The 20469-nt window shown below is 53.0% G+C and overlaps 1 protein-coding gene across 5 annotated transcripts; it reads left to right on the top strand.

Moving 5' to 3' along the window:
• The first annotated feature begins 204 nt into the window (after positions 1-204).
• Positions 205-19541, top strand: LOC116799316. Of its 5 annotated transcripts, none has more exons than XM_032712366.1 (6): positions 205-389; positions 8805-8893; positions 14977-15061; positions 15744-16424; positions 17737-17817; positions 18008-19541. In XM_032712366.1, the coding sequence occupies exons 4-6, from the start codon at positions 15791-15793 to the stop codon at positions 18853-18855; spliced, it is 1563 nt and encodes a 520-aa protein (XP_032568257.1). In that variant the 5' UTR covers positions 205-389; positions 8805-8893; positions 14977-15061; positions 15744-15790; the 3' UTR covers positions 18856-19541. The 5 variants fall into 5 exon arrangements, with proteins under 5 accessions (XP_032568257.1, XP_032568252.1, XP_032568255.1 ...); XM_032712361.1 differs by having other exon boundaries at positions 15254-16424; XM_032712364.1 differs by lacking the exons at positions 205-389; positions 8805-8893 and adding an exon at positions 14216-14337 and having other exon boundaries at positions 15254-16424.
• Positions 19542-20469: the final 928 nt, after the last annotated feature.

Genomic DNA, 20469 nt, shown 5'->3' with positions numbered 1-20469 from the left:
CGCCATTCGGTAGGCGGAGGGAGGCGGCTGGGAGGAGCCATCTCCAGAGCGGGAAGGAGGCCGGATTGACACCCGGAGCCGCCATCTTGAGTGGGGTCAAGGCATGGGAATCACCGCCTTAGGCGCCATGTTGAATACGGGCAATGGCCCCGGCGTGCACATTGTGCCGTGAGGGGCTGCGGGGGCGGCTCGGCCCCTCCGCCATGTTGGGTGCGGGCAGGGAAGCCGCGCGCCGCCGCCGCCATCCCGGATGAGGGTCGCTCGTCCGCGCCGCCCCTCGGGAGCCGCGCGGGGCCGGAGGGTTTAATTACAGTCCCCGTCTGTAATCGCAGTTAATGTCTTAAGGATAAAGATTACCCTGTGAGTGAGGGAGAGAGAGATCCCGTGAGGTAAGACATCTCACGTACCTGCTGCTCAGGCATGAGGCGGATCTGTGCCTCTGGTCCCGTTCTGATCGTTTGCTGCCCGAAAGAGTTCCATGGCCCGTTAGGGGCACCTTAGTGTGCAATTACGTCGGCTTGTCCCACCTTAATGTTTATCGTTGCCTGTAGGCCTCACTTCTGCAGGGATTCAGGTAGATTCCCCGGGTTTGGGGCTTGTCAAACCTCTGGAAGATTTGCTTTGCAGGTGCTGGGCCACCTATGGTGAATTTAAACCGACTGTGGCGGTTTTGTGTAAGATCCTTTCTGTGGCTCCCTCAGGGTGACTGGGGCAGGTGTGAGGGTCTGTCCCCATCCCAGGCCCCTGGATGCTGCTGGATCCTCCCCACCACCGCTCCAGGGAGCAGTTCTGCCGTAGATGAAACACTGTTTAAATACAGACCCATGTGAACGCTCAGAAAATTACTTTGGAGCGCAAAGGAAATTTGGGCAGTGTTTCTGCTGCGTGTCAGGTAACTCGGGCAGGTACAGACGTGCATTTTGTATTCTCTTGTCTCTCTCAAGCATACACTTGACACGTGAGTAGGGAAAAGAAAAAGTTAGAACTGAAATGGTCTGTCTTCTCTCAAACCCGTGTTGCTGTGCCGAGTCCTCTGGCCATAGCTCTTGTTTCTCAGTGGGGCAATTCTCAGAGGTTTTGGAGGCCAGGATCAGACATCACCTGCCTCCCTCACCCTTGTCCCCATCTGTGAAATGCAGGAGCTTGCCTTGGCCTTGGATCTTACCAGGAGCTGGGAACTCTGATTCCCAAATCTTTGACTTACTGGGCTCCCAGTTAAAATCCAGGAAAAGTATGTTCTGATCTATTGCTAAAGGCAAATAAAACTGTCTGAAACCAGGTTGTTTACTGGGTCGTGCATATGAAAGGCTCAGCTGCTGCCTCAGATAAGAGATTTACAACTTCGATGAGACAAAGAATAGGAAAATGATGGGATTATGGATCCAGTGTAGCTGAGAGCCAGAGAGATAAAGTGATGTGATCAAAGAGAGCAGGAATTTAACAGCCAACACAAGCTTCCTGCACTCCCTTGATCTGTGCCTGGTTTAAGTGGTGTTTCCCATGGAGGTGTTTCACTTCATCTTCCCTTCAGAATGATTTTATTTCTATACTGTAAGTAAGGATTCCCTCCATGGTAGAGGATGCTGTGGAGACAGAATCTCTCCTTTTTTTTTTTTCTTTTTAGATATGGGCTATTTCAATACCCTGAACATGCCACAAAGACTGAAAATATTCATTAATGCTCAGCCAGGATCTGATTTTCTAGTGGCTGCTGACATGAGTTTATGGCATGTGCAGGTATCCCAGGTGCTTTCCAGGTATCTATGGTGGAACAGTGAGAGGTGGATGCCAGCACAGGATTCCTGATTTCCAAAGGCCTGTCCTCTGCAGGTGTGGTCTGACTTAAAAGACTCGTTAAGGTTTGTGCAACTCGCTCTGATTTTCCACAGTTCTGGCAGAAATTATGATTGTGCAACATTTTATCAGTTGTTTTCCTGCAACATGAAGAGAATTTTTCAGGCAGCATCTGCTCAGGGAGCAAAGTGACCAGAGATACTGTTGGGGCTTTCTCTGGGCCAAACAGGAAAATACATTTAAGAACAAGATCACACTTGATATAAAAACCCAGCGGGGAGCAGGACCTGCCCCTGTGTGTCCTTGTGTTTGTTTTGAAAAACAAACCCAGATGAAAATGGCCATGTGGAAAAAAAAAAAAAGAGGAGGGCAAAGGGGAAAAAAAGAACCAGTTTGTTTTGTAGGATCCTGCAGCAGCGTCCCACCCTCCAGCTCCGGTTCCTGCGGCCGGGGAAAGGCCTCTGGGGCACACCCAGCTTTTCTCTTGTGGAGCCCTTCCTGCCTGTGTTATCTCTTGGCAGTTTAATTCACCGCTAGAGAAGAAAAACCTTCTGAAACAAAACGGAGCTTTTCCTGCCTTTTCCCTTTGTATTGTTAAAACAGCCCTGCGGCCTGTGCGGGGTCACGGACACTTCTCTGCCTAGAACTCTTCCCCTTCTCCTTCCTCTTCCACCCGACATTTCTGTCAGCAGTCTGAAAACCAGAAACCCTCCTAAAACACGGCCCCAGTTCAGGAGCCCGAAGCCCTGAGTGGTGCAGAGTGGTGCATCCCAGATGCTGGTGTCAGTGACAGTTGCTTTCCTGGAAGTTCCTCTCCTGCCCCGTTATTCGCAGAACTCTGCAAGGCCCTAAACCAGGGAACTCTTTTCCAGGTAACTGCTGCCTGTGTATCCCAAAGAAACCTGGGAGCCAGAGGGTGCTTCTCTTTGTCTCTTTTATTTATTTCCAGCCCTTTTCAGCGAACACGGCGGTTTTGTTTCAAAGCGTACTGGCAGCTTTAGCAACGTCTTAGGGTGCCAGAACATTCTTCTGTGCATCGCTGAGGATGCCACATCACAGCTCTGGGAGGGGTTAGTGCAGAGCGGGCGGGGCGGGAGCGGAATCCCCGCGGGTTTGTCAGTCCAGCAGATGTGTCCAGCCCTGACCCTCGGCCTCCCCTGCTCGTGCCTGAGGGAAGGAGCGAGGAGAGGGACCCAAAGCCCCTCTGCAGCTGGGGTGGTTGGAGGAGGAGTGGGCACAGGGAGGACCGCAGGAGAGCTGGCTGGGTTAGTTCCAGCCCTGGGAAAGGTGCAGCTCTTCCCTGCAGACACGTGGCTTTCTGAGCAGGACACTGCGTGAGTGAGGGGGGCGTTTCTTCCACTGATCCAGGAGAGTTTGGCAGCATGGAGTGTTATCAAGGAGTGTTCTGATTGGTAATGGGTAAATAAAGGGGTTTGGAATTGAGCTTAATATCCTGTCAGTAATAAACAGAAGTGTTCTTGGAGAGGGACTTTTTACAATGGTTTGGAGTGCCCAGACAAGGGGAAGTGGCTTCAAACTGACAGAGGGCAGGGTTAGGTGGGATATTGGGAAAAAATTCTTCCCTGTGAGGGTGGTGAGGCCCTGGCACAGGTTGCCCAGAGCAAATGTGGCTGCTCCATCCCTGGAAGTGTTCCAGGCCAGGTTGGATGGGGCTTGGAGCCTTGTCTAATGGAAGGTGTCTCTGCCCATGGCAGGAGGGTGGAATGGGATGAGCTTTGAGGTCCCTTCCAGCCCAAACCAGTCTGTGATTCTATGATTCCTAACCTGTGTATGGGCTCTGGGAGCGAGGTGTCTGTGGCAGCTCTACCACTGCAGCGACGTGAGGCCTCCTGTGCAGATCCAGAGCTGAGCAGCTGAGAAACACTCTGCAAACCAGGAGAGCTGCACCTGGGGCACGGTTGGTGTTGCCATTGCACACTCTGAGTTCCCTTTTTACAGGGCTGCCAAACTGCAGCTGCAGGTATTTCATGCTGCAAGCACCTACATCAACTTCAAATTTCAAGCAGAATCAGAAGAGCTCACAGTTTACACCTTTCCTTCTTTCTAATCTGTGACATGAGAGACTTCTCTGTATTTGTGCTGTTCCTCGTCCGTGTTATTTCAGCACTTCCCTGTCCCTGCGGCTCCTCCCGATGCTCGGGGGTGACTCATTTCCTGAGCAGGACCAACCAGCCATTTCCTGGCTGTTCAACACAGCACATTTTTTCCCTTCCAGTCGGGGTTGGAGTGGTGAGGATTAAGCTACAGTTTGAGTAGTCCATGGTTTGATCGATCTATGGTCTGATTCACTTGTCTCTTCACTGCAGCCTTCCCCAGAAATCACCTGGCAGCACCTGGGCCTGCTCACCTGCCCCTGCTCACCTGGGCCCCCAGCTCAGTGATTTGGGCCGTGGCATTAAAGTAATCACAGCAGCCCAGCTCTAACAGTGCCATCCTTTCAGTCACTGCAAAACAGGTCTTCTCTTAATTCGATCCATTTCAGCTCATAATAAACAGGATGTTAAAAAAGAACCACAGGGCAAAGCCACTGATATCACAGCACAAATCTAAGCCAGAAATTCTAAGTTACCGCCTCAGCGCTACCAAAATTGCATATTGACATTTGAGAAATCCAGGTAATACCTGTGTTTGTGTTAGACACAGGTTATCAGAAGGCTGGGTTGGTTCCTGTATTGATTCTGTGCCCGTCATTCCAACTCTTCCCTCCAACACGTGCTCCCAATTTCCTGAGCTACTCTTTATTCCCACCCCACGCTGTGACTAACTCAAGGACAGCTTGCAACATTGACACTGTGGAGCTCAGACACTGCCTGGCCACTGCCATGCCAGCCTGAGGTGTCACAGTTCTTTTGAGCAGCTTTTTATTGCTGGATTTTTAATTATTCTTTTAATCCTATTTGAACACTTGGATTCATCAGCCTGTCACAGACCTGGAATGTTTGGGAAGGAACTCTGCACAGTAGGGATGCTGCTGCTGGAGTCTGAATGGAGCACATGTGGAGGGCTGAACCCTGAATAATTCATACCTGTAATGATTTATTCATACCCAGAGCTGGATACCTCCCTGTGACTTTCCATTATCTCAGAGAGAATGCAGGTTCCGATTCCACTGCCCCAGCCTGGTGCCAGCTCCTGTGCTGGACTTGGAGCAGGGGGGCTGATGTCTCTGCTCAACACAAGTGGGCAACTCCTGCCCTTTCAGTGCCACAGCCGTGGCCCCTGACACCCAAACTGAAATGTAGGGACAGGTCCTTGCACATCCCTCAAAAGGACAGTGGGCGAGCAAGCGGGTAAAGGTCTTTTCCACAGATAATGGGAACTCTGCACTCACAATGTAACATATTCTGAGCATGGAAAACAGGCCCTGACTCACTCACTGTGATGTGACACCACAGAGCTGAGCTCACTCTCCATGAGAAATTGCAGTTTTGTTTCCCACTGTAAAGTTACAGACTCTGACACAGTTGATGCCACATTGCAGGGTCGTTTCCTGCCCTCCCAGAAACCTTGCAGGAAAGTCTGGACAAAGAGCAGCAGCTCAGGCTCATCTTTCCTGCCTGCTGTGGGCTCTCAGAAAATGCTATCAGGAGAGGCTTGCAGGCCCACGCTCCGAGTTCCTGACCTGGGTGAGGATTCTGCAAGACATTCAAATTCCGTCTGTCTAGAAAGACTGAAAGATGATCCCGTGTTTCAGAGACTCTCCAGACCTGCAGACGGCACTACCCCTCACTGCCTGGTGTGAAATTTCCTAATTGTTTAACCTGTAATCCTGACTTCTTTTGTCCTTGGAATAGGCTCTACATCAGCATAATCAAAAATGTCAAACAGGCTTGAGAACCTCTCCAAGTTGCTAAAAATGAACGTGAGTTTCCTCCCTGCAGACTTGCTTCGTCTCTCCCTTGCTCTGGCCTCAGCTTTCCGAGTGCCTGGTTCCAGTCCCTCAGCATAGTTTGCATTCCACTGCCAAGAATGAACATTTATTTATACAAACAACCCTCCTTCCAAGCACATCTCCCTCTATCCCGGGGCAGGGAAGTAAACACCATTTCTGGTCTGTCTGTAGCTCCAGCTCTGCATTTCCTTTTTGCTTTAGTCAGGGCCTTGTTTGCAGGGAAAGCTGAGTGCTGTTCCATCGCTTTGCCATGCCTCAGGTCTGCTCAGCAGTGGCCTGGGAAGCTCCTTTGCTTCCAATGATTTGATTTTGTGACCCTCTAAGGATGGTGCCAGTTTCCCGACCAGCCCCTTGGGGTGGCTTGCTGGGTCAACAGCAGTTTCCAGAACTGGGACCTGGGGGGCTCTGCGGGACTCCAGGAGTGCTCAGCCTGCCATCCCTGCTGCTCCCCCAGCTCACCATCACCTGGTGTTCCCCAGTAGGTGACTGGGCTGCTGTACTGGCGCTCCCAGCAGCGCTGTGACACTGGGAGGGAGCCCCGAGGGAACTGGACCGGCAGCTCCCAGGAGAGCAGCGCCGAAGGGGCGAGGGGAGCCAGCTGCAGCTCATGCATTATTGCTGCAGCATCTCCATCGCTCACCTGCCAGGCTCAGGGATTGTTCCTGAAACTTTAGCTCAGCCCCTCTGTCTGCAGGTGTCTCCCATTGCATCTGCCATTCGAAATGGTTGTGGCACAGATGCCAGATGACTCTGGACAGGGGAATGTCACAGTGGAGCACAGGTCATTGAAATGAAAAAGGGCCCTGACAGAGAGACAGGCCTCTGCAGAGCACCTCCAAGTGCTCCCTCAGGTATGGAGCCTGCCTGCTGCTCACCCCTGCTGTGAGCACTGGGTTTTGCTGGTACAAATTGCAGCAACGTTTGAAGAGGTATCCACAGTCTAAAGGGGTGTGTGTCCCTCTGTCCCTCCCCAGGCATGTGGATCACACAGGGGTGTGTGCCCCCCCAGCACACAGATCACACAGGTGTGAACAGCCCAGTCAGTACTGGCTGTATGTTCCTGTGTTTGTGTATTTGGCCCCCCCCATCTGTGCCATGGTTCCCCTGGAGCTGAGTGGGACATGAGAGACCCCAAAGGCAAAAGGAACACAAGGTCGGGAGGGATTTTCCAAAGGCTGCTCCCCTTCCCCAAATCCTGCGTTTTGGTGCCACACTTGTGGCTCAGTGCAGCTGAGTTCAACGGCTTGTTTCCACAGCGAGTCAAGAGCAGACGTGTCCAAGCACAGCTGGCTCGGAGGGGACCGGGACAGCCGCGGTCTGTGCCCGCCCTGAGCCCCATTGTGAGCCCGGCCAAGAACGACATCATTTCCCCAGGGCTGCAGCTCTATTAAACACAAGGCTCCAAATGATTTCCTACTTGGATCAAAGCTGTGTTTGTTCCAGTGGCACTTAAGTTTAAAAGGCAATACTGGGAATGAATGAATCCTCCCCAGCGGCAGCTGCTGAGGCTCAGTTGGTTTGTCAGTGCTGTAATTATGCCATGGATGTCTAGTGTTTGCTGCCCCGTGAGTTCCTGAAGGATGTTGTGCAATGGAGCAGCGCAGGGAAGCCTTGCTCCCAGGCTAAGGGGCTTTTGCTTTCATGGTGTGAAGGCTTGCTCATGTTTCAGGTGGTGAAAGTGTTCAGAAATCTCACGTTCTGATTCCAGAATCAAACCCAGAGTCTTCTGGATCAAACTGGATTGAAATGTATGAAGAGACCCAGTGGCCTATGTCCAGAACCCTGGAATTGGTGGTTTGATTGTAGGCTAGGGTCTGGGTGAGGAACCTGCTCCCTAAATCCTTGTCTGGGTTGTACAGCAGATGCTCTGTGTGACAGACAGGAGGTGGAGGAAGCCCTCCTGAGTATGAAATTAAGCAGTAAAAGAACACGAAGGCGGGAACAGCAGCATGTGAAGTCAGGGAGAACTGAGAGCATTGGAGATGCCAAAGGAACAAAAGAAACCCAATATCCTTTAGAAGGTTAATATTTAATTGGTGAGCTCTCTGATACCAGGGCAGCGAGTGCAGTGGACAATGACAGGAGCCATGGAAGGGGTGCCAAGTGTCCCCCGTGGGGCCCCAGCACCCCCAACACACAGGCACAGAGGCTCCTTGTGTGCAGAACCATCAGTTCTGTGCACAGCTCCCTGCTCTGTCCCACAACACTGAATTCCTGGTTCTGGGTAAAACCAGCATTGACATGGCCCAAAGGAGACTCCCACTGCGTGGTGGCAGGTCTGAATGTGCTGCTCCTGGCTGCCTCCTGTGCAGGTACTGCCCACACCTGCAGCCCAGAGGAGCATTTCCATGAGCTCACACGCACTCCCTATGGAGCTGAGTTCCATCCATCGGGGCAGTTCAGCTTCATTTTCTTGCTTTAAGGTCAGGGCTCAAAAAATACACAACAATACTTTATTTATTGAGAAAATACTTAATTTCATATTGCAAGGTGACCAGTTCCTTCTGCAGCAGAAGGATCCTTGCCTCGGGAAGGGAGTGTGTGTGTGTGTGTGTGTGTGTGTGTGTGTGTGTGTAATTGCCCCTTTTGAGGCATTTCGGCCAAGAGCTCCAGATCCAAACCCACCCGTTAGCTCCTGTTTTCTGGAATCTGTCGAGTGGAGTTGATGGTTTACTCTTGCTCACGCTCTGGGCAGGGTATTAGGGCTGCTGCAGGAGCAGGGTCAACATCTCTCCCAGATCCCATGCCAGAGCATGTGTTTCTTGTCCAAACGAGCAGCCACGTGTGCCAGTGCTAGGCTTGCTGCCTCTCCCAGGAGACAGGTGCCATCCAGCTGTGGGGTTTTCATCTGTGAGGCTCTCAGCTCAGCTCTCAAAGAGTATGAGACAGCAGTGGGGAGCCACTGCCTCTCACTGGTACATCTCAGGTCCTGCTGATCCCAGCTGCTGCCCCAGGCAGCCACTCAGAGGCCACCAAAGCTGAGGGCTCTCAAGGCAGAGAGCTTTGCTCATTGCTTCCATCCCACCCAAGGGATTGGCAGGCTGCTTTGAGATCCCTTTCCTAGCTAACTAACACCTCTCTCTCCCCTCTCTCCTAGGCTGCCCTGTGCCCTGGTGAGATCCTGTCCTTTGGCAGTGCTGTGCTCCCTGGGAGGCTGCCCAGGGCGTCCACGTGATCTTGGAGCAGGTAAGGGAGACAGTGGCACTTCAGAACAAGGACACAGTAGAACATTGAGCAGGAGCCAAGGCTCCAAAGGTGGGAGCCTGCAAGTCATCCAGATGTCCCATGGCATCCCCAGAGAGCACAAACCAATATATTTGCCTGTGGCCAAAATCCTGGGGTGCTGCCCCAGGAGATATTTTGTGGGGGACAGGCACTTTGGGTTCCCTTTGGACTCCCCGTGCCAGAGACCCAGCAGGGACTGGAACAGGCCATCCCGAAACCAGGGAGCTTCTCCTCCCCTGCAAGGTACTTTGTTACCAACAAAGTGGTTTCTCCTGCCTCCGGGAGCCATTTCCCGTCACATCCCAGCAAACCTCCATAAATACCTGAAGGGCAGAAGTGAGCACAAGTGTTTGCCTGGTGCTGGTGAGACCCAGTCCTGCACCCCCAGGCTGAGTCTCCTCAGCTTCAGGGGCCTTAGACGAGGAAAGTGCTCACACCTGGGAAGGAGCTGAGGTGTGGGTCAGTAAAGTTGGTCTGTGTGGTAAAAGAAGTAGGTTACGATGTCCCATTGTGAACAATTACATCTAATTACAAGTCACAGATTCGCCACAATTACTATTTAATAACAAATTGCTGCCATGCTCCAGCCAGAGTGTGCCAGGGTGAGCTCTGGTCTTCGTGGGGTGGGACAGCAGGGGAGAGGGCTCTGGCTCAGCCCAGGGGGGGACGAGTGCCAGGCCCCAAACGGGGGTGAAGCGCTGGGTGCTGTGTCCTCCTGCCCACAGCACTGGTAGGTGAGTTTGGGTTGGGTTGAGTTGCTTTGGTTTCGTTGGTTCGGGTTGGGTTTAGTTTGGTTCAGTTTAGTAGACGGTTGAAGAAGCACCTTGTGGCACACAGTGATTTTCGTTAAACTTTAAAAGGCTGCTCAGAAATATAAAAAACTGCAGTTAACTCTCTAACGGTTAAATCGAACAAGGTTTGCCCCCTCTCCTGGCCAGCCCCGCTGAGCTGTTGGCTTCGGCTCTTTGATATCCAGTCCCGGCGGAGCTGCACCGGAGCGAGCTCAGCCCGGGAGGCCCTTCCCTGCTCTGTGCCGGCCCTGCCCGCGGGGCTGCGGCTCCCGGCAGGAACAAGGACACGGCGGGACCGGGACCGGGACCGGGACCGGGGGGGCCGGGCCGAGCACCGGGGGCCGAGCGCCCCCTGCCGGTACCGGGGCCGAGCGCCCCCTGCCGGTACCGGGGCCGAGCGCCCCCTGCCGGTACCGGGGCCGAGCGCCCCCTGCCGGTACCGGGCGGCGGCGGCTCCGGCCCTGGGTGCGGGGAGCAGGAACAAAAGGAGTCCTCGTTTCACGTCGTTCCCCGGTGATTTGCGAGCCCGGCGCACCCAAACGCGGCGGAACCGGCAGGATCAAAGGAGCTCGTACAGCAGGAGACACCGGAATCACCCCGTGCCCGGCGCTTAGGGGCGAACCCGGGGGCAGCGAGTGAAGCAGCAACACTCCTGCACGGCCGCCCGGGGTGAGGTCACCGACCATGGTACACCGACAGTGGTGGGGGGCACAGTCAGTCCCCACGGCCTGGCTGTGCCTGTAATGGCTCCATGCTCATCCCAGCACCTGTCTGGGAACAAAACATCCCAGGGAGAGTCACAGCCTGCACATGGGATCACGAGCACAGTCTGGCCATCTGTCCCCACGGCACTGGCACAGGTGTGAGGTGCCTCCAGGTACCACCAGGGCCCTGACAAGGTGTCAGCGACGCTGCAGCGTTTCCTGTCCAGCTCACACATTTGCCCGTCACTGATTTCAGCTTTCCCACTTCCTCCTGAACTCCTATTTATAGAAGTTCATGGTTTCAAATGACTTTTTTCTGCCACTCAGGCTGGTTTGGTGGCTGATCCCTTCTTAGTGGCCCAGGCAATGCTGTACCAGCTGCCCGTGGCTTTTATTATTGCTTTTCAGAGGCCTTGATGCAGTGCTCACAGTCACATCCCAGGCCAGTGACTCCAGAACGCAGCCCCTCGGGAGCAGAGACAGTTAGGAATCAGGGGGAAAGTGGTGTCCGAATCTTTGAACAAAAAAGCTCTTGTTTAAGGAATGTGGTGCTGGAGGCCAGTGTTTGCCAGCAGGGTCTGTCTCCTGCTCGGTGCCTGCGGTCAGACCCTGCCCTCTGCAGACACACAGGGCAGGGGGGGAATTTTCTGGAAGCATCTCTCAAAATGGAGGAATGGCGCCCTGTAGCAAGTACAGGATATATCCTGGGAATTGTATTTCTGCAGACAGGGCAGGAGGGGCTGGTGGAAGTGTGTGCGGAAGCAGGAAGAGAGCTGAAGAGGTGCTGAGAATGCTCTTGTACAGGGCAGAGGAGGAGGGAAACAAACATCTCAGAGAACAGGAAAACTGAAGTGCTGGAAAATGATGGATCCACCCCCCAGGCCCCTGCTAAGGAGGGTGGGACAAGCTCCATGATTTCTGGCAGCCACGAGCTGCTGCTGCTCCGCTCAGCTCCGTCCTGCAGCCAGATGTGTTCGAGTGCAGCTTCAGCCCTTCCTGCCCCGGCAGTGCCCCCACGCTGGCCACAGCTCTGGCGGTGCCCCACACCTGTGTTTGTCCCCCCAGCTCCAGGGAGGGTTTCCCGAGGGAGCAGGGAAGGGGGCAGGAGTCAAGTTTAAGCACTGCTGTTCTGTATCCTGTTGTTTTCCTACCAGGATTGTTGCAGTTTCCTGCACTGTCTTATCTGGAGCAGGGAAGCCAGCGCTCTCCGATTCGCTGGCTCAGTGTGTGTGTCCCGGGTTCTAATCTGCAAAACAGGTGTTAGAGCCCCTGAGAGGAACCAGCTAGGGCTGTCACAGGGCAGGGGGACAGGGACAGAGGGGGCAAAGGGCTTTTAGTGCCTCAAAATGAGTGTCTTTATTTGGTGCTCCTGTTTGCACAAGGCTGTGTGTGTCACACGGGTTTGGGCCTTCGGCACACCCAAGAGGGACAGAGAGGAAGATCCTGATGGTGACATTCTCAGGTGATTCTGTGTTTGACAAACTTTACAGGAGGATAATTTTTAGAAAATGCTGAGCATGCTTTCCCCCATCCCCAAAGGCTCAAAGTACAAACAGGAAAGTCTTAAAGCAAAAAGACCATTTCCGTGTTTCAGTCAGCCCAGAGTTCAGTCTCCCCTGAAACGCTGGAGACTCCTGTGAAGTTACTTGGCCACGTTTTCTGGAATACAGAGGTAAAATCTGCAACCACAGCACTGAGGCTTGGAAAGCTGTGCAGAGGAGCAGGGCCTGAGAAAGCCAAATCTTGTAGATTTAAAAAAAAAAGCAACCACCTTTTTTCCTTGAGTGAACCTGAATTCGTCTAACTGTAGGTTTTAGCAGTGCACTGAATTCCCCATGGGTTAAAAAAAATTAAATCCTTTACTGTACAGCTCTGGAATGTCCTGTTTTCAGGACAGAAAGGTGTGGGTCCTGCACACAGTGTCCATTATCAGATGGGAGCCTCTCCTGGAAAGAAAATTAACCCAGCACATCGGCTCCCAACCGTGCAGACACTGAACCAGGCACAAGGCTCCAAAACAAAACTCCCTCCCCACAGGCATTCCAGGGTTGTTGGAAGCAGGTAAAAACTGTGGCAGTGATCAAGATGGATTTTTATTATTTAAAGAGAAGATATGTATGCCAGTTCAGCCTTTGGGGGAAGGATGGGTCATTTTTCTCACTCAGCTGTGACTGAATCCAGGCCAATTCCACTTGCCATTCCTTTGGGGCACTCCCAGCTGCTGGAAGTGGGGGGCTGCAGTGGGCTGAAGGGTCTGTAGCTGAGCACCAGAGCCTGTGCTGAGAACTAAATAGCAAGAGAAAAAAAGGGGTTTTTTCCCGAGCCATCAGGAAGAGGAAGACATGTGTCTGGAGATAAGGAAAGATAAAAGCATTCCACTTGCAGAGGCCTGTGATAGGGATCAAGATGTTCATCTGCCAAGTCAGTAATTTTGTGGCCTTATGACCATGTGGAGCTTCCGTTCCTGTTACCTTTTCCCACACTGACTGAAGGCACTGGATTATTGGCATGGAAGTTCCTTTGAGTCTGTCCGAGCAGCTCAGCCCTTTCAGGGAATTGCACAGGCTGAACTCAAAGATAGAACTCTCTTTGACTTCAGGAGAGAAAACAGTTCTCCCTCGAGTTTAGGTGCAGCTTTTGGGGGCTCAGCAGGCACAGTTTGTGAGCTCCCTGGCCTGGGGAGGTGGGAACAGGTCAAACAACTCTGGGGAGAAGCTTAGGCAGAGCCACTTTCTGTGAGGGGTCAGGACAGCCAAAACAGCTGTTGGAGGTGACTCCCTACCCTGTTTGCTGGCATCCATCAGGAGTGAGCTCACGGGGACAGTAGATCCATCCAAGGCCTTGATTAACGTCAGGAGCTCAAAGTGCATTTGCTGCTTCCAAACAGGCTTTTATTGCCTGATTTTTGGTTAAAGCAGCAGTAGATTTCTGTAAAAAATGCTCTGTAAATCCTGGCTTTGCACATTCCACACGCTGGCACACACAACAAGCAGGCATTCAGGCTAAAATTATCCATGCTATCATTAGGCAGGAACACATGGATTGAGGGAGCCTAAGAGCAGAAGAGAGCTGTGCCGTTGTGCTGCAGGCAGGCTCACCCCAAAGGGAGCAGTTCCTGTGCTTCCCAGTCATTCCCTGTCGGGCACCTGCGAGAGGTGTGACCTGTTCCCTTTGGACGGGAGAGCCGGTGGGTTGGGCTGGTGGTGGGCGGGCACTGAAGGCCCCAGGCCCCGAGGACGCCGGGCACAGCCGCTGCCCTGGGCACAGCCGCTGCCCTGGGGCCGGCACTCCTGCGGCACAGCCGTTCCTGCCAGGTCTGCCTCCAGTGTAACTGCCACACTCCTGAGATAAATCCCTGCGGACAAGCACCGCGTTCACGGATTACAGAGCAGCCCTGCAGCTGTCAGCTGGGATGGGCTTCTCCCGTGTTCCACAGCTCACTGGGAGAGCAGGAGCCCCGGGGCTGGAGCTGCCGTACCTGGCAGTGGGTGCTCAGGTGTGCTGGGCTGTGCTCACTGACCGCCAGCCAGGGCCTGTTCTCACCAAGAGCTGTGTCACGTTTGGGCCAGAGCTGCTCAAAGAACCAGTTTAGACGTGGTTCCTGTGTCCAGTGTTTTCAGCCTGGCTTCTTTTACCTTGACTAATTGCAAAGCTTTTAATTAATCATGGCCCAAGACGCCTGGAGCACAGGCTCCACTCCGGCCTGCGAGCGCACGGTGTCAGTCACGGAGGGTGACGTGGTGTCAGTCACGGAGGGTGACACGGTGTCAGTCACGGAGGGTGACGTGGTGTCAGTCACGGAGGGTGACGTGGTGTCAGTCACGGAGGGTGACGTGGTGTCAGTCACGGAGGGTGACACGGTGTCAGTCACGGAGGGTGACACGGTGTCAGTCACGGAGGGTGACGTGGTGTCAGTCACGGAGGGTGACACGGTGTCAGTCACGGAGGGTCCCGTCACGGGCTGCTGTGGTGCCAAGGGTCCGTTACGTGTTCCCCGCGACACAGAGACTGGGAGGAATGTTCAGGCTGCTACATGGAGCCTTCCAAATAGATGGGAGAGTTTCAGATTCAGTTTCTAGTATAAATACGAGTTAAATGTGCAAATCCTTCAGTTGGGAAACCACCTCTTGTTACTGTTTGCACAGTCAGAGAATGTCAGATTGAACCAGGCTCGCTATTCCTGGTTCTCTCTCTGCAGTTCAGCACTCGGAGACACAGAGCTTGCCAACCACAGAGTGCTGAAGGAACAACTCGCAGAGTTCAGTTTGTAAAATCCTATTTTCAATGTTTATATTTCGTTTCTGTTTTGTTGGTGCTGCAGAGGCTGATCCTGCAAATATTTACTCCAGTCAGGTTTTGTGTTTGGAGTTCCTGGGAACTCAGGGAGCTCAGCCCAGGGAGGGCATGGGCCTGAAGTGGCCTTTGTTCTGGGCCGAGCTTGGAGAAGTTCAGTTGCATCTGCTGGCCAGGGTTTTTTTAATATATATATACACACATATATACACATACATACATGTATATAGACTCACACGTGTGATAATTATTTCAGGTGCTGAGAGAGAAAGGCCATTCAAAGAGTCACTTACTGATCTCCACCTGAGAGAAGGCTCAGTGACACAGAAAGCAGCAGCATGGTGAGTGTTCTGTTATTGCATAAATGACCCCACAGACAGAAAGAATGAACAAATTGGTTTGTAAAAGGAATCATGAGAGGAAATTGCCGATCTACAATTATCACTCTACTGGGGAGGGACAGAAACAGCCCCAGGACTGCTCTTCTCTGCACAGCCCCTCTCACTCATATTCTTTCTAACATGCCTTTGCAGAACAAGAGCTCTGGTGATGGAGAGTGCAGCAAAGCCAGTTTCCTTCACACAGGTCTCTCCAAACTTGTGATCTGGGCACACAGTCACGGGACCATATGCAACGAGATCCCAGCCCTGGAATTTATAGAGAACACGGGTCACCTGAGCAAGGACAATGCTATGCTGTGGATGTGCAGAGTTGGACATGCCTATCACTGGCAGTATGAGAAGTTACATGACAGAGACAGAGAAGGGACTGAGGCTGCAGGAAGGAAAAGGAGGCCCCAGTTTTCTGAGGCTTCAGCAAGGGAAGAGAGCTTTGGGGAAAAGAGGCTCAGGCTGACCCCATCATCTTTTGAGAGGGGTCAAGCAGATGTTGGGAGCACAGGGTCATGTGGCAGATCCCCAGGAGTCACTCAGCAGAAGGCTGACACAGCCTACACAAGGCATAAGAAGCCATCACCCAGAGGGAGTCAAAATACCAGGGAACTGATGACATCTTGCTCTGCAGCAGAGCAGCACTTGGCAGTCGCTGGGCTCCAAACTGGTGGTCAGAACATGAAGCTCAAAGATGACGATGACGTACTGATCATCTCTGATGAAGAGCAGTGTGTGGCAGTTAAAGACAACCAAGGAGACAGAATCAACCAGAATAATGTGTCAGAGCCACCTACTCAGGTGGGTTTGCGGATGCTCCACTGCCAGGAGTTGGCATTTCACCAGCCAACAGCCCCTCAAAGATCTGCCTTGGCCCACGTGGCAGGGCCACCTCTAGCCCATGCCTACGTTCTGCAGTCCCCTGTCAGCAACCTGGAGGACCCGGGCAGGAACATCCTGAGGTCAGGTCATCTCACTGCTGCAGGGCCCACAGCTGAAACTTCCAGAGCAAGGAACCCCCCGGGGTCAGCAGCACCAAAGGTGTGTTTCAAACCTCTTCCTGTCTCCAACACTGAAGCGAAGGCCCAGCTTGAGTCGTGCCCCTTGGTGACATTCTTTAAGTTCCAAGCCACTGCCGATGTCCAGCAGCAGCTCCAGCTGAGCCCTCCAAAGCATGGCTTGCTGGGAGTGGACTCCAGCAGGAATGGCACTGAGAATTTGGCAGAGGAGAGCGAGCCGTCAGGATCCAGGCAGGCACCTCATCCTTCAGCCTTCCAGAGTCCAGAGAGCCATCCACCTGCAGCCTCAAACAGAGGTAAGAGAGCCCAGAGTTCTGTGCCTGCAGGGGTGTGGGGGTGTTCTTTTAATCACTTTCCCAAAATAGCAAAGGAGGGCGAGTTCACATCACTGCCAAGATCTATTCTGCAGCATCCAAGTAAATCCCTCGGATTTGGGGCACTCTTGTTTCTACTCAAAGGGACTAAAAAGATCCCTACCTGAAGCAATTAGTACTTCTGTAGGAAATGCCCTTCCCTGAGTTACCCAAAGGTGTTCTTGGCTGCAGACAAGCCCCAACATCCCAGTGTTGAACACTTTGGTCTTCCATTTTATGTAGTATCCCCACATGGAACATTGGCTGTACTTGAGAGAGTCTCTGGGAAACTGGAGCCAGAGATGGGAACTTGGGTCTCAAGAGAAGGAAACAAGGGGAAGTAACTTAACCCTTAAGTAACCTTAAGAAATTGTGGCTGAAGCCCTGCCTGCACCAAAGCCAGCGCTGGCAGTGGCAGTGTCAGCCCTGCATGGGAAATGCCAGGAGCTCCATGCGTTGCTTTAGTCTTTCCAAGAATGAAGGTTTTCATATGCACTGTCCTGCAGCATGGGGGCCTGGGTACATGCTTGGGAAGGGCAGAGGGTGCTGAGGCAGCATTTGGGGTCTGTCTGTGATGTGCTTACACCGTTGGTGCTGGTCCTGAACAGGCTTGGGGTTACAGGCACTCGTGTTCCTTGTGGAGCCACAACCACACAAACTGCCACAGTTGGGTTTTGGGAGCATTATTTGACTATTTTCATAACTGACATCAAGTGTCATCTGAAGGGACTGGACATTCACCTGGGAATGTCTGTGTAGTGTCTGTTCCTGCCAAGGTAGCTGGCTCATGGCTCAGAAGAGGCCTTGGCATTATTGATTCACGAACCGTTGCTCTCTGCACCCAGAGCAGTCAGTACAAAACAGGTCAGAAACCCAAACCAGTGGGACAGGGATCAGAGGAATCCACCTAATCCATCCACAATATGTCAGGATGACAACTAAGCCTGTACAAAAGAACCTGGTACAAAAAGGGGAACCTATAGATGTTGGCTCACAAGCCCTTTCCCATCTCCCCCTTCTCAGTCCTGGACAAGTCACAGGCAAGCAGATGGAGCTTTCCAGCAATCCAAAGAATTAATTTCTCACGCTACATTGAACTAGGTAGATGTGGTATTGCCATGGCAACTTAAGAGAGAGCCCAACTGGAATCCTGGCAATCCTTTAAACGAAATAATAATACACATTTACTCACCTATTTGTTTTCCCTCACCATCCTCCTCAACTTTTGTTTCCTGCTTTTGTTTCATGATGACAGGGAAATCTCCCTGTCTGGCAGCAAGGAGGGCCAGCAGCCAACAGAGAGGGAGCAGGAAGGAGCCCAGCCCTCCCTGGAGAGGTGGGTGCTGTCAGGTGCCGCTGGTTGTGGAGAACACAAAACTGATCCACAGCTCTAGGGGAGGTTGTTTCAGAGAGTCCTGGCCCCCAAATGGCTTTCAGAAGGGAGGTGGACACCATCCTGCATCTCCTCATGTTTTACTGATCTTTGTGAATTCTTGCTGTCTACAAAGCTGTGTCTTAACTTTCAGGTGTTCTGCAGAAGCAGGAGAAAAAGAAAAACTGTCCCACTGGTGATATAAAGGTGTTCAAAGACTGGCTGATGTTGCACCACCCCTCTGAGACACGTGAGATCCACACACTGCCGCCTGAAGACCTCGACCGCTACCTGGTCTCATTCTTCAGCTCCACCAAGAGACAGGATGGCACGGATTTTTCTGCCCATTCCTTTGGCTTCTTGCAGCGCAGCATCGAGCGGTACCTCAAGGAGCACAGCTACCAGTACAACGTGGTGAGAGGGCTGGAGTTCAGGGCCTCTCAGGAAGCTTGGAAACTAAAGCATCAGTGCCTGTTCCAAAAGAAGAGGGAGGAAGAGTGGAGTATTTTGGAGAACCTGACAGATGAAGATGTGGAAAACCTTCGTAAGAAGGGAATTTTAAACAGGATGGACCCTCAGGGCTTTCTGCACCTCATGTTCACCAGCATTGTTAGGGGGTTTGGGGCAAGCACCCACAGCCAGAGCCACCACCTCTACTGGGGACAGCTGGTGCTGAGGAAGAGTGAGGGAGAGGTGGAGTACTTGGAGTGGAAGGATGATCTGAGCCCAGAAGGAAACAAAGGGGAGTCAAGCCCCCGGCTCTTTGCCAAGCCTGCTGATCCAGAGAACTGTCCAGTCACCAGTTACAAGGAGTACGCCAGGAGGAGGCCACCGGACAGCCTGAACGACAGCGATGCACTTTACCTGGCTCCCAGGTCACAGTGCTCCAGCTGGGACGAGGTGTGGTACTTCAGCAAGCCACTGACAAGAGCCAAGATGGAAAAGATCTTGAAAGTTATTACCCAGCAAATCAGAGGAGCCGTAAGGAAGCCCAGGCAATAGAGGTGTCCCTTCAGCTTTCCCCCTTAAACCACTCCGAGGCTCCTCTGAAACAGAATCCTGTCGTGATATTTGGTGGAGGCTGAGAGCAGACATCCTTCTGCTGGTCTTTGCCTTGGCACTGAAGGCACCTACACATCTGCAGCGCCTCAGCTTCAAGGTAAATTCCTCTGTTGTTCTTTCTGTTATTGGAATTGATAATTCAGTGAGTTAATGAGAATCTTCAGTTTCACATTTGCCAAACGAGTTAATGTTCTACTGTACAGTCAGTGCCATGAGAAACCACCAGTGCTGACACAGAGGTCTTGAGGGTGGCACAGCCCAGCCAGGAGTGTCAACTGCACCTTCACTTTGGGGGCTGACACAGCTCAGCCCGGGGCACAGGCCTGCAGGGAAGGAGAATGACGACGTTGCTGATCCCCATCTCCTGGGATTGCTTCCAACAAGGTTCAGGTCATTTCCCTTAGTGAAAGATTCGTAGATTGCAGAAGTTGTAGCTGTTTTAAGAAGTTATTTAAAGTGTCTTACAGCGTTGAAAGGTTTTATGGTAAGTGGTTTCCCTGGAGTGCAAAATGCAGCTCCCCAAAGGCCCTGGGAGATGTGCCGAGCTCTGCTCAGGGCTGTTCAGTGCCTGTTGTATTCCAGTCAGGTTGTTGGTTGCATTGTTGACAGAACCAAATAAAAGAACCTTTAGCTCAGCCTGTCTGTCTGTTCTGCCAGGTTGCAGCAGGTGCCCTGATGGCTCCCTGGAACACCAGCCTGTTCCACGTTGTTCCCTGTGGTGTCCCTTGCTCCCGGCCTGGTGGTGCAAAGCTCTCCTAGGGGGAGTTTGGGCCCTTTGAAGCCTTATGAGCCACCTCCATGGTTTCTGAACAAGGCCTTGGGGGCCAAGCCCTTTGCCAGAATCGGTCCTGTTTGAGGAATTTCACAACACCAGATAACTTAGGGATGTTTGAAGAGACATAAAAAAAGACAAACTCAGTTCAGCAAGTGCTGGAGGGCGTCTACCTGTTCCCCTAACGCTGCTGAGCCCTGGGGGCATCACGAAGGCCCCACGATGGCACAGCCATCCCAAAGGGCCTGCCAGTGCCCAGGTGACCCAGCCGTGGGCACAGCTCTGCACCCCATGGGGCCAGGCTTCTCTCAGCTCTGAGACCACCACTGGTCTGGCTTTTTCCTCCCCTGTGCTGATCGGTTTGGCCCACATCTGCTAAAAAAACCCGGTGGCACAATCAGCCCCCTCCAACCTGTCACAGCACCTGGGCCCCTCCCAGCTCCCTGGGGCTCCACCAGGGAACTCCCCCAGTCAGCACCCACAGAGTGGGGCTGGAGTCCCAGTGGGGTCTGTGCAGGGACCCTCCCAGCAGGGGCAGCCAGGCACAGACATTGAGTGTGGTTGGGGTCAGACAGGACCTTAAAGTCCCCTTGATGCCAACCCCCAGTGCCATCCCCACCCCAGGCAGGGACCCCTTCCCCCAACCCTAGGTGCTCCCAGGTCCAGCCAGTGGGACCTTGGTGCTCCCTGAGCCCAGCAGCCATTGGGACCCCCAGCCCCAGCTCCCAGCAGCCCCAGCCCCACATCCCAACCGTGGGTCTCTTCCAAAACACCAGTGCAGA

Source organism: Chiroxiphia lanceolata, chromosome 27 (assembly GCF_009829145.1).
Source record: "Chiroxiphia lanceolata isolate bChiLan1 chromosome 27, bChiLan1.pri, whole genome shotgun sequence".
NCBI lineage: Eukaryota > Metazoa > Chordata > Aves > Passeriformes > Pipridae > Chiroxiphia > Chiroxiphia lanceolata.
The sequence above is the reverse complement of the archived record's forward strand: the minus strand, read 5'-3'. Positions and strand labels throughout refer to the sequence as shown.

Coding starts and splice junctions, on each gene's coding strand:
- LOC116799316 (XM_032712361.1), top strand. Junction 16,425..17,736: donor ACCTGCAGCCTCAAACAGAG/GTAAGAGAGCCC, acceptor TCATGATGACAG/GGAAATCTCCCTGTCTGGCA. Junction 17,818..18,007: donor GCCCAGCCCTCCCTGGAGAG/GTGGGTGCTGTC, acceptor CTTAACTTTCAG/GTGTTCTGCAGAAGCAGGAG.